The sequence below is a fragment of the Pavona decussata genome, unplaced genomic scaffold, assembly GCF_977016875.1.
Source record: "Pavona decussata unplaced genomic scaffold, jaPavDecu1.1 SCAFFOLD_201, whole genome shotgun sequence".
Lineage (NCBI taxonomy): Eukaryota > Metazoa > Cnidaria > Anthozoa > Scleractinia > Agariciidae > Pavona > Pavona decussata.
The window spans coordinates 1250635-1264597 of NW_028145609.1; the positions used below are offsets into that span (position 1 = coordinate 1250635).

General features: G+C 36.8%; 1 protein-coding gene across 4 annotated transcripts in view; it reads right to left on the minus strand.

Annotated features, from left to right (window-relative positions):
• LOC146461221 (uncharacterized) overlaps positions 1-13963 on the minus strand; it is a 100546-nt gene that overhangs the window by 39272 nt on the left and 47311 nt on the right. For 2 of the 4 annotated variants that reach the window (XM_085087042.1, XM_085087041.1), the window contains exons 19-21: positions 3778-3858; positions 3049-3191; positions 186-1560 (exon numbers count right to left, since the gene is read on the minus strand). In XM_085087042.1, coding sequence (XP_084943168.1) covers positions 1386-1560; positions 3049-3191; positions 3778-3858 — 399 coding nt within the window. In that variant the 3' untranslated portion in view covers positions 186-1385. Of the gene's footprint in view, positions 1-185; positions 1561-2348; positions 2441-3048; positions 3192-3777; positions 3859-13963 lie in introns of those variants that run through there. The other 2 variants (XM_085087044.1, XR_014857445.1) reach the window with 2 other exon arrangements.

Sequence of the window (13963 nt, forward strand, 5' to 3'; positions counted from 1 at the left end):
CGCGTAGGAGACGATAGTAAGCAGGGAAATAGCATTCAAGTTCGCTTCCTTCCTCCTAAGAAAATACTGCACTGTAATATAAAGACGCCTCTGTGTTGAGATCCGTTAGGTTTCTTTCTGAAGCGAAACTTCCCTGTCATCTTTATAACAGAGAGGGCTCCAGTGACGAGAAGGAACAGCACACGTGACAGCAATAACTTTAATACATTAAATCAATGTTATTTCGTACACAATCTATACAGGTATCAAGGCCATTTTAAACACAAAGTAAAGATTACCACAAATACTTGTAACAGCGCACACTAGGTCTAAAATAATGTACTTATGATTTATCTGCTACAGCGATTTTCTAATCACGCTCATGAAACAAAAAAAAAAAAAACGGTTATCACATCTCGTCGAACAAAACACCTACAAATGAAGTTGGGAACAAATCAGTGGGCCAAAGATAACACCAACACCAAGAAAGAAGGGAAAAAAATGTTTTTCTTTTGCTCCTGGTTCGTTAACCCTTAAAGCCCCAATATTGGCATGTATTTTCTTCCAACTGGTCTCCAAATATTTCTTATGCTTCTATTGGGAGAATTTACTTAATCATCAAGACTTCACCTTTCGTGATATTTCCTTTATTCCCACGCCTTGAACGATTGTTGAAATTGTGAAATTAAGGAGAAATTACATGTTTTTAAAATTGGGGAATTTCAGGGTTAAAGAAGTGAGTTTGTGATCACACCACAACACACAATCTTTTTACAGCGTACAGCTCTGTATAGGCATACGCTAAACAACAGAAAACCCTTAAAAATGAAACACCGCTCTCATGTCAATTCGTTACCACAAGGCAGCGGGTCCAGCATAAGCTAAAACATGGTTAATTGAAGGACTGGTTAGGAAACCTTGCCATGAAAACAATGGTGCTGCAATTTATGTAGGAAGGGCCGCTTCCCTGCTCAATCATTTGTTTTAACGTTCACACCACGGTTAAATATCTTAACAAAAACGTTTCGATTGGTCAGTTGCTCCAACACATTCCAAATTCTATTGTTGTTTGTGCAGGGTCACGACCAAAAAGGCAAACAAAAACATATAACAAAGAAGTTTGTCAGGTTTCAAAACCATTGCCTTTAATCAACTATGTTTCCAATAAATCTTAAACATATCATCAGTCATTTTGGTTGCTTCTGCCAAAATGAGGAAAAAAAGGAAGAATTTCAAAATAAAAAAGTAGATCAGTTTCATCTACACCAGACGCACCTGTAGTTGTCCACGAAATAACAAATCTGAAAAGGGCTATCTCTGTTATTTTTTATATTTTTTTTTCATACAAGCTAGTACTGGGTAGAATTCGATTCTTTACGATGACAATGCCTACTTGAAATCATTAATTAAAAGAAGTGAGTCACCCAAACAGATGTACTTATGTAGTCCAGTCCAAAGTTCATCCACGGGACAAACATAGCAAGTGTTATGATCAAAGCAAGCATGGCTGACAATTGAAGTGAACTGCGGTTACAGTGAGACATCTTGATGCAGAAGAGCTTGCACAAATTACTTAGAAAACTGCAGAGAAAAAGAAGCAAAAACACTTAGCTAAAAGGCCAATTTTGTGGGCCATTTGGACAATTCTTACATAAGATTTCAAGTACCATATCAAACACGAAGAAGAGTCTTTCATCCGATTTCCAAAAACCGAGAAGTGAATTGGAAAGACGAGGCGCAGTTGAGTTTTATAAAAAAATAAATAAATAAATAAAAAAGTAAATAAAAAAAAAAATCACTTTATTTTAAGTGTCAACGTCTTTAGTGCAGAGCGCTAATTGGGGACACTTTCCAAATCGAATTGGAATTTAGAAATGTTGGTTTTTGAGGAGAGGGGAAAACCGAAGTACCTGGAGAAAAACCTCTCAGAGCAAAGACGAGAACTAACAACAAACTCAACCCACATATGACGCCGAGTCCGGGAATCAAACCCGGGCCACATTGGTGGGAGGCGAGTGCTCTCACCACTGCGCCATCGATCCCTGCTCCCCAACTTGCGAGGTGTTTGGAAATCGAATAAAACACTCTTTTTGAGTGTTTGATGTAGCTTCTCAAACCATTAATAATTCTTGGAGAAAATCGAAGCAGAAATTCACAAAATATTATGATAATTGAGATCACAATAATTTCAAAACCTCCTTCACGGTAGTGATTTGCTTTGTTTTCTGTTCATGAAATAATAGTTTGAGTCAAACGATACCACAATAAAAATGTCCTATTTAAAGTTTCCTTAGACAGTGTCTGCATAGCTTGAACCCCAGTCAACACTCCAATAATTTAATGTAAAACTTTCAAGCAGGGTTTAGTACCTGTTAAGGCTTCCTGTGCAAAATACTTCACATCTACATCAGCATCCGCATTCAGTTTATCAAGGACTGGTTTGATCTGTGATTTGATGGTACTGTAAAAACAAAGGCAGCATATTTTCAGCTTTAAACCTAACTCAATACTGGCAGATGAAGAAGGGGGAAATGAGGGGGAGGGGGAGGGGCAGATGAACCTAAAACTGTTACCTTTCTTAATTTCCATACAGATTACAAAATATTACAGTTCCAATGACAATGACAATTTATATTGTGCCAAAAAGCCAAAAGTTCAAAGGCACTTTACAAAAGTGAGAAAACTTCATTACAAAAACAATGGTGTTAAATAATTGTTCAAAAAAATGTCAAAGGTGAAAATTAACCAGATATTAACTACATGTTCATTTAGAAAGAAATGTTTTTAACATAATATTATTTTTGAAAAAAATATCAACTGAAGTACAGTTCCTTAATTCAATGGGTAATGAGTTCCATAATTTAGGAGCACGGACAGAGAACATTGTCTCCATAACTCTTCAAATAAGAGAAAAGAGTAACAAATTGATTTGAAGAAGATCGGAGGTTGTGGGCAAGGGTGTTACAGATGTATCCACAAAATTGTTATTCTAATTGTTCTGTTGTGCTTAAATGACAGCCACCGCAAAATGCCACTGTTTCTTCTTCCAACAGAAGAGGAAGTACTTACTTCTCGTCCAGAACAGGCGCAATTTTTTGTAAAGTTTTGGCAACATTTAAACGAACGTTTGCCACAGAATCATCAGCTAAGCCAATCACAACAGGTAGCATGAGTTTCACCACACTTTCAGGTCCCATGACTTCTGCTAAAACCTGCAACAAAACCAAGATGGGTAAATTTGAAAAAGCGTTAAATTTTAGCAGCAACTGACAAAAAAAAAAAAAGATTGTTAACAGTCAAGCACCAGGGTTCAAAACTGATGGAGAAGTTCAAAGGAATTTTCTGGCATCATCATTAATTTTTCTGGTCTATAAGAATATAGACCATAGAAAACTGCCATTGATTTGGTTTTTACAACAACCTGGTAAAAGTATGGCGGAATGGGCTTTATTTTCCATTGAGAAAATGTGCGCATTATATTTGACGTCATTTTTGTTGTCTGTATTCTTATAGAGAATAACTATGAGCCAATCAGTAAGCAGGAAGTTTGACAGTTATTGTAAAAAATGTGATGGCCCAGATAACAGATGTGAAGAAGACTACTAGAGAAGCTGTTCATTCCTACTTCAGAACTACAGCAAGAAGGCAGAATACTTAAGCAAAAGAAGCTGTAAGACATTAGCACTAGTCTAATGACTAGTGGTTGAATCACACGTTTCATTCGACATGGATAGTAACTAAACATGAGAACAGAAAAGCAATCATAATAGCAATCACTTAGTATGATCAGTCACTTACATGTACTGAGTATAGCGTGGTCAGCCGGTGAAGGTAGTTTGGGTTTGTGGCCATGGATAACACCTTGGGAATAACTTGACTCTGAAGGAAACAGGGAAAATGATAACTGATTGAAAGACATTTGCTTGCATCTATCTGGTCAACATTCATGTGATACAATGTGCCTCTCTAAACTGGGACATACTGTTATAAAATCGAAGACACTATTTTTTTGGAAAGCTCAACAACCCTTATTCGGTTGAAAAACAGTTTATCATTGGGCACTATCTGTTCCTTTCACATGTTTTGCCAAACAAATGTTTATTATACATTTAAGGAGCTGAGGCTCATAAGGGTTTTTCATTGTTGTAGTGCTTGTGAAATGATGAAAGATTACAAAGAAATTCATCTGATCATGCAGACAAACTATGAACAGCTTTGTAACTCACTGTCGTTGGGCAACACTTTTAGGCTAGTGCTGACGTCATCGCAGTTACCAAGGCAATGGCTCAGCTCTTCAAAAAGGACCTCTAATCTTCAGTTTTTGCAAATTATCTCAGAAACTAAAGCAGTGACCTCAGGTTTTTATTGCCTTGTTGGAAAGGACCCTACATTCTTTTACTCCTCTAGCAATGTGACAACTTATCAAGTAGATATTGCATTATTTCAAACAAGGCATTTTTTACACCTGCAGAAAATTCCACTGGATTACTTTCTCCCAAACATTTCTATTTGAAGTGACATATTGAATTTTGGATACGTGCAAAAAATCAAGATAAAGCTGTAGGTCACTGAGGAAAATTTCGAGATAAAAACAAATGTTTTCTGCATCATTTATTTCCGGTTTGCACAATTTTATGCTGCATTTCCACTTCCAGTGTTCTACGCGCGTGACTTTTGATAGACATTTCGATTTATTCTGCTCCCTCCTTTGTGGAACTGTGAGTTACATGCACACACACTGCCGAAAATCACTTTAAAACCCTCCTTAAACAAAAGCATTTATTTGGCACAAAAATATGAACAGACATTTGTCAGCAGACATCATTCTGTTCCAGTAACCAAACATTTTATGTGAGAGCAAAGATCAAGTAATACAGGGAACTACATCTTTTAGGCCATATGACATTATGGCCTAAAATACATGTACATTCAAAGCTTTTTTCGTATGCCACTTGTCACATGTTGCCATTTTCTTACCTGAGCCCATTCAGCTCCAAATTTTTCAACTAGCTTCTTGAGGTTCTTTGCTGCTGCTTCGCGGATAGCATACACTAAACAAACAAAACAGGGAAAGATATAAGGCTTACTTTAAGGAATGCAGGTGCATGATTGATTAAGAGAAAGTCCCAATTTCTAAGTAGAAATCATTAACTTTCAAATACACTCACTGTCTGATAGTTAAAATAAAACATGAACAATGCTTGTAGATCTCAGTATCAATGAAGTCAACATAAATTTCCCATAAAAAACCTCTACCTAGTCTAGAAAAACACTGTTGTCAAACTAAGTTGCAGTCCCTTGTGAAATACTGCTCACGAAATAAACAACAACAACAATTAATGGTTGGGATATTTTTTGCTGTTCCCTTGTATCAAGGCTTGGAAATATAAAAAAGTGGATGGGACTAATAAATTAATGCCAGTAGGGGGTGGGGGTGCATTTTATATTCGAGGAATTTCCAAAGGGGTGGGGGATAATCTAAAACACTTTGAAATTGGAAAATCCATGAAATTTCTTCTGTGGTGGGGGGTTTCTGGAACTGCACATTATGAGACAGAGGAAAAACTAGCCACAAGTTAAATCTTACCATGATCTACCAGCCAAGTCATGCACAGGCTGTTTTAGCTTCTCGTCAAAGAACTCCACACCCTGTATTTGATATATAAAACGTTACACCAATCATTGCCAACTGACAGAAAAGCTGAGTGAGTGATAAAATAGCCAAATGGGGAGGGAGAAGAGCAGTTTTCTACATCCCTGTCATTAGAGGGCCACTGTCACAGTAATTTTGCTGTATTTGGGTCAAACCTGCTGAAATATTTTACAAAGAACTTGGTTTGTAACATGAAATTGTTGTTATTACACCAGAAAGAAAAGATTAAGATTTTCTCGCAGGAAGAACAACCTATAAAATCAGTTTTTAGCGACATCGAATTCTCTAAAATACACAGAAAGAACATGACAAAGTTGGTCTTTTTTCAAGTTGCAATCCACTTCCATCCTAGCCATCCTAGCTGTACCCATAGTTACTGTAGTTTCTGTGCATTAGTAGGGTTATTGTTAACAAAACTTGACCATTACTTTAATGATTCTATTGGGAAAAAAAATGTTTTGTTGGCTATTCATAGTGACCCTATATATAGGTGCCCCTTTATGACACACAAGCTTAGCACTTCAATTTCTATATGGCACAGGCAGGTCTGGATCCATTGCTGCGCAGCATCTCCAATAACTACAGTGCACAACAGAGCGTGCAGACCTGTTTTCAACAGCTCAAATGATTGCTAGGGTAATACAGATGACAACACATTATTGGGTGATTACACAATGTAGGATACAGCAAAACAGTTATCATGAGAGCAAACATACCAACTGACTGGCTAGCAATGGCATGTGCTCTATGATTGCCAGCCGTACACGCCATTTAGTGTCTCCAGAAAGCTCAAAGATGGCAGGAAGTTTAGGGACTGTGACAACTGGTTAACACCAATTACTGAAGAAAAGAAAAAAATAATACACAAAGCTTTAGAAGATTGTGAAATATCATGATTGCTCACAATTTAGTATTTTGGCAAATGACGTAAATCTTGTATGCAAGGTTAAAATACCTGGTACTAGGTTTATTTTATTCACCAGGCTTAACATATTCCATCACATTATTCCGATTGCGCATATGCCACACATTGACATTCCAATCCTAGCTGCAGTATGCAGGATGTTTTTCCTACGAACATAGTTAAACGGCCTTAGCTCCCACAAGTCTCCTGTTGCTCAGTGGTAGAGCATCCGAACTAGTAATCGGAAGGTCTTTAAGGTTCGACTCCTGATAGGAGCACTCGGGTTTTTTTTTTTTTTTTTTTTTTTTTTTTTCAGAGTATGCCTGGGTCATTTACTGATAAATACATCATTCTCCTGTTTGTCCCTCAGTTTTGACGTTGACTTTTCTTTCCCATTAGCTTACAATTAACTGTTAAGGACCTTCTTAGTGAGCAAGCTGTAAACCTTGATAAAGTTTTAATTGTGGATTAGCGTTAATCGGCTTTCGAACAACCTGGCCCAGGTTCATGCATACTGAAGGAATTAGAAAAGAATTAAAAAGTTGTAAATGATGCCAATTGATTTTAATGTTAAGTGATGTGCACTTCTTTTTTGTTTCAGGGAGAATTAAATGTTTCAATTGCTAGGGGTGGGGGCACTCCTATAAGGAGTGCACCTCACCCCATTTACAGAAGGGTGCTGCTAATTGGGGTAGCTGCTGTGGCCGCCGTAGTGGCCAAAGGAAGAACAGGAATGGCCACAACAGCGGCCACAGCGGCGCCTCAAATAGCAGACACTATGTTACTTTACAATTTTTTTTTCGTTTTAAACTTTTGTTACCATCAGTTCCTTTTTGTCACCTTGAATTTATGCTTCAATTAAAATGATGAAAACAAAAAAACCTTACAGCTGTAGTACTGTTGTGTTTTTTTCTTTATTTGAATATTGACCATCACTGAACTGACCTTACAAAGAATCAATTTCCATCACAACCCATATTATCTAGCTATTAGCTTTTTATTGGAAATTTTGAGAGGAAAATTTGTAGTGGAAAAGTTAATAAGTCAGTAGAAAAACTATTTTGGTTTGGTTTGTTTTTTCCATCCGCAACTAGATGTACTGGTTTATTAAATAATCTCCTCTTGAAGACATGATAAAAGACATTAACTGTACCACTGCTACTTCAGAGTTTGCTTTTTGATCACAAATTAAAAGTGATTTAAGGACGGTGCCAGTACTCTAGCGAAGTATTTTTGCCTGGTTTATCCCTATACGGGAAAAGCAGATTTTAGTAGCAGCTATTGAAATCCAAAAAAAAATTGAGGGCAACTGCTCTGCTCCCTGCTTCCCCAAGAAAGAAGCATCCAACCTCTTTGCAAGGAAAATAGTAAGAAGTGAGCAACCTAAATAATTTCTATTATGGAGGGGAATGTATGACTGTATAGCCTGTGGGAGAAGGAAAGGCCATACCATGGTCTCAGTTGCTAGGTAAAAAATGTATATATTAGATTACTTTTATAAGCTTTTTTTTTTCTTCTAGTTTTCGTTTTTCATTATCACCCGCGCCCAAAGGCCGCAACATGTTTGGGACAACGCACACAAAAAGTTCAAGAGGGTTGAGCCAATTAGTTTAGGTATACGGTATATTTATTTCAATCGTAAAAATACCCTAACATTGGTACAAAATGCTAGCTTGGAAATCCGTGTTTGATTTAAATAAAAAATAAATTATCCCTTTTTTATGTTCTCTCCTTTGTTTTATAATTAGTCCAAGCGGACTCAATGGGGATTCAGTCTTCCCATGGAGTCTATTTTCTTCTGGGGCCCGTTTCTCGAAAGTCCCGGTAACTTACTGGGAACGGTAAGTTTATTTTTAAATGTTTTTTGGCCGGTTACACAATGATTAAAGACACGGTACTTGGCCAAAGTTTTCACAGAATCATAAGATTTTAAAATTTATTATTCAAAGCTAACAAAAATTGACTTCTTTTAAGAAACATTTATCACCGAAATCACTTATCGGGCCCGGTAAGTTACCGGAACTTTCGAGAAATGGGCCCCCGGAGACTACCAAGACATCTCTCAATCTGTCAATACTGAGCCATCAACTGTTTATGGAAAAGCAGAACATATCGTCCAAGGGGAGGGAAACCTTGCCATCCGCTATCGGTTGATCGCGCTATCTTTCTCAGTCTCCAGTTGAAGGATTATGAGTACTTTTAGGAGCTACATATGCATTATGGCAAATTAAAATTTGTCGAAGAAAGATCAGGGGCGCTTTCCATTCGACCAAAAATTCCGGAAATTCTGGGTTTGGGAGCGAATGGAACAGACATTTTCCGGAGTTTCATTCCGAAATTTTGGGTGTACCTCGCGAGGTTGGCCTAAAATTCCAGAACATCGGAATAATCGGAAAATTCCGTTCCATTCGACCATTCCTGCTTGCGCCCAGTTTCTCAGAGCCCGGAAATCGAACTCAACATGGCTTCCAATTCTTCTGCTCAATATCAGTGTTCCGCTTGTTATTATGCGACAGATGACTTGAATGTTCTTTTGCACCACTTTTGCACCGGAGCTACGGCAAACTTTCGTAAGTAGTGCGAAAATGCATATAAGCTACGCGCAATGTCTCAAATTAGTGTGATAAGTGACGAGCACACTTTCTATTGCAAGGACTCGGTTTAAATCCCTACACATGTAGGAGCTACCCACACTGAACAGCGTTATGTCGTCGTCCTCGCCCAATTCTTCACTTATTTCAACTTCATAGTCGTCGAGCAACTCTAAAGCAAGTAAAATAGACAAAGAGTCCGCCATTTTCCCCTGTTTATTTGGTATTTTCGCGCGAAAATTGGCACGTGATGGACTGGGACGGCTTGGTTCAAACCAACCGGAAAATACTGTTCCATTGGTCACATGGAATACTCGAAATTTCATTCCGGAATTTTTGGTCGAATGGAAAGCGCCCCAGTAGTCTTCTCAACAGGGCAACTGGATCAGGCCTTACGTTTTATACAAAGAAAAAACTCCAGGAAAGATATAGCGCAGAACCCTTTTAATTATTACCGGTGCGTGCATTTCTAGAGCAAAGTGCCCAGGTGTTGCCTGATGGTCTTTACGAACTACCTAGAAGGCTGCCCGATTCAGTCCCAAACATAGAGGAAAAAATTAAAAGAGGAGAACAAAATAGACACAAAGCATACACGGCAAAGGCAGCAATATGTATGCGGCATGCAAAGTACTGGAGGTGGTAGCTGCAGATTCGCCGTAGATGAATTTCTAAGGCAGAAGGAAAAAAAATCCTCTTTCTCAAGGACGGCGGCAAAATTGCGATAAGGAGGTCAGGAAGATCTAGATAAGTGAGACCGGCTCAAGCCGTAGCAGAGCAAGACGTATGTTTATCCACTGGTGCACATTCCTTTGAGAGTGCCAGCTGATTCACACAGTCACTTATGATATGTACAATCTCTGTGATATGAATGCAAGAAATAACCTCACCAAGCTATGCGTCCCTATGTTGCGCACAACTTAATAGTTATGTATATATGTTAAACTTTACGTAAATCGGTAAGATGCAGGTATTGACTGACAATCAAGACCCACCAACCCTTCCGTCATTGATTACTTTTCATTATTCGCAGGAGCTCTCCTGCAAAAAACGAAAACTTCTGTAACTTGTCGTAGGAGTGGTCAATATAGCGGTCAAATTCATGATAATCAAATTTCCCCGTGCTGGGTACCAAGGTTCCCATGGCTAAACCAAACAAACAAACAAACATTCCAAAAAAAATTAAAACAAAACAAAAAAGAAATGTGCGAACATACCAAAGAAAGCGTAACGATTGTAATGTATTTGTTTTGTGATAATAGACGCGTGGCTGTGTGAACGCTTGGATTAATGTCACGCAATATTTTCTGTTACCCCCAACGACCGGTGGCCGTCCGTTACTTGTGAGGCTGACATTCAATAACTACCTGCATGTTTGGCGCACACGGTTTGGTATGTACGGATTTGCAAACAATTGTCTTCGAATATGAGTATAAATATGGCAAATATCTTGATATAGAATTTGTTACAACACCAGGTAATTTAAATCAGCCGTTCTGAACAAGGAGTCAATTTTCACAAAGCCGCTAAAAGTTAAAATTTCAAAAAGTCTAAGCAGTAAATATGTTGCTTAAAACTATCATTATCTTCCAAACAGTAAAGACTTTTGACGAAAAATTGGCCCAATATTTTTTTCAAAGAGCACGTTGTTTTTTCACTTCTAAATCCCGACGATATCAATCAATGAAAATCAATAATCGATGAAAATCAATATAATCAATAATAATCAATAATAATCAATTGATTGGTATTGGAAATCAATAGAAATCGAAGCCCAAAAGTTGAGTGAGTCTCGATTTTCATTGATTATGATCGATTTCCATTGATTAGTATTGAATTATCATTGATTATTCAAATCTCGGTTTCCTTTTCAATAACACGCATCACATGAATTGACAAATGATTTTAATAAGTTTATTTGTTCAAATATATATATCATAACTAAACGTATCCTTTCATTTTAGCATCATATTATTATTTATTAATTATTTAAAACGAGTGATGGTCTCAAAACAACAACATTTTTTAATAAAAACCAGTGATAAACTGTGTTTGCAAGGACCACCGTGACAAAATAAAAGTACCGGATCCTGTAGTGAAGGATCTAATCAGCAAAAAAATTGTAAAGCAAATAATCTAAAAAAAGAGCAAGGCTGATTTCTCGGTCAGGGAAGTATATTTTCCAATATTTCGAAAGACACGGCCTTTCTTCTTCAGGGTATGTTTGAGACAAACATACCCTGAAGAAGAAAGGCCGTGTCTTTCGAAATATTGGAAAATATACTTCCCTGACCGTGAAATCAGCCTTGCTCTCTTTTTAGATTATTTGCTTAGCATTTTTAATCCCTTTTCCTATATTTTCTTCCTCCAACTCAAGTGTAGTGCAATCGGATTACCACAGGGTGCAAAATTCCGTCGCATATGTAATATGAGGCGTGACGTGCATACGTCGTTAGATCAATTAAAGGTCAGGTTTTACTCGAGAAAGACAGTAGCTATCCAGACGAGGTCTGTGATTGGAGAACGAAACAATAGGTTATTGGTTGGGAACAATAGATTCCCCACAGAAAACAATGGGAGCTACTGTACTAGAAGACCAATGAAAATAGAGGTCTGGAAGAGGTGCTGTACTATCCTTTTACTCAGATACCGTTGCATAACCAATTATTGATTATCTATAAAAATCAATAAAAATCAATAAAATTAAGACGTGTCGGTGTCAGTGAGTTTCGATTTCTATTGATTGGTTGAACCAATCAATATCAATCAATTAATTATTATTGATTATTATTGATCATATTGATTGCAATCAATGGTTGATTTTCATTGATTGATATCGCCGGGCTAAATGCGTGAAAGGGAACTGCGTGTTTTGACCGTTGTGTCACTTTTGTTTGGCGCTCTAAAATTTCGTAGTTTATGTAGCCCAAAAATATTATTGCAGTTATTTGAAGAGAAGAAATCTTGCTCTTTCACTGGATGCACTTAACATGAAGCCATGCCATGTACCAAGGTGCGATTTTGCCCTCCCAAGTTTGCCATTTTTTTATTCCGCCCGGCAATCGGTGAAATATTGAAAAAATAAATAGATAATAATAATAATAATAATAATAATAATAATAATAATAATAATAATATTAGAAAAAAATAGTTCGGGATGAAATCGAACAACTACCATTTCAGATTTCAGACTGTTCCTCAAAATGTGCTATTTTGATTAAGATGTTTAATGGTCGGATTTACTGTTTTGTTTATTTTTAGGCGACATTTAAATAACGTATGGTGTAGACGTCGTGAAAACCGATGTGAGAGCCACTGAACCGACTGTGTCGCCGTTCGCGTAAAATAAAAACTTAATCGAACTTAAACTAACTTTTTTCCCGAAATAGTTCGACCTATGTTCTGACAAAGTTTGGGAATTTTCGATCTTTTCATTTTGCACACCTCCAGGCGAAATTTGTGGATTGCCACAGTCTTGAATAAACGTAGACTTTTTTTTTCCAAAAAAAAAAAAAAATAACGGCCGATAAATTAATATTTCTTTTATTTCCATTTTTTTGTTATACTAGCCTCTTTACCATGTAAAAATCCAATAGAATTTTACTTTAAAATGACGTTTATACGGCCAATTAAGCTAACATACATCAAAAACAATAATAAACCGTATCCCTTTAATGAGGAAAGTCTATTCTTTGAAGAAATATTCCTTTGCGTTTTGTTTTTCGGTGAATCAACTATCGTGCACACTAAGGTTAATAATAGGTGAAGCAAGATGGTTCTACCATACCACTTTCTGTTTTTGTTGTTGTTTCGTTTTGATTTATTTTTCTGGATAATTTTTTTAGGTCCTAAAGCGTGACTCAGTACTGATAGCTGTTTTTAGCATTTGTACGAATGACGTCTACCTAAAAGAGCCGTTCGACATGTTCGCGAACTCTGCACACATTGGTTTTAAATATCGCAATTATTTATCATATAATGACATCCAATCAATGTGCCGCTGATCTGGCCCTCGAATTATCCATCCCTGTTTTTAATAATCACACGAATGGCTTTTGCTTAAACATGTTTTTAAATTTCATGACAACTTTGTACAACAAATACAGCCTGCATATTAAAAGTTATTTTTCAGATGATTTTATATGCTAATATTCCAATTGAATTGTGTGTTTTCTCCCCCTCCTCTATAGGCAGTATAGTACCCTTGCACGAATAATTTTTACCCGAAACGTTCGCAACATTCATAAGCGTTTTCTTTGCATTCTTTTTTCTTATTTTTTCTAATTTTTCGTGACCATAACTGATTAAGATTCCAAAAAATGGCGTTTGTCAAATGCTCTATTTCAAATTTATTCTTACTTTTGTATTAGATTATTGTGTTTTATGGCAAATAAAAAAGAAGAAGAAGAAAAAGAAAGAGAAGAAGAAGAAGAAGAAGAAGAAGAAGAAGACGACTAATTGCAGACTACCAACCCAGCTAGTTTGTCGCTGTTTACTTTTCTCCGTTATCTGCAGAAACTGTTTTTTAATATTTGTATGAATATTTTAAATTTACTAATTTGAACCCACACCATCAGCTGCTAGCACACATTAATTGTCTCCCGCGTCATTGCTAAATACACTGCACCGTTAATTGGCTGTGAAAAACATTGTATACAATAGTTTTCCTATTTTTTTTTTTTTGACATTTTTACCACCCTTCGTTATGTTACTTGAATTTCAATAACCTTGCTGCTTTTTGTGTGCAGGAAAATAAATCCTTTCAGCAAACTTTTTTCTTTCGCTATTTTATTTCTCTTTTTTTCTAAACATTTATCGTCGAAATCCTACAGCAGACGT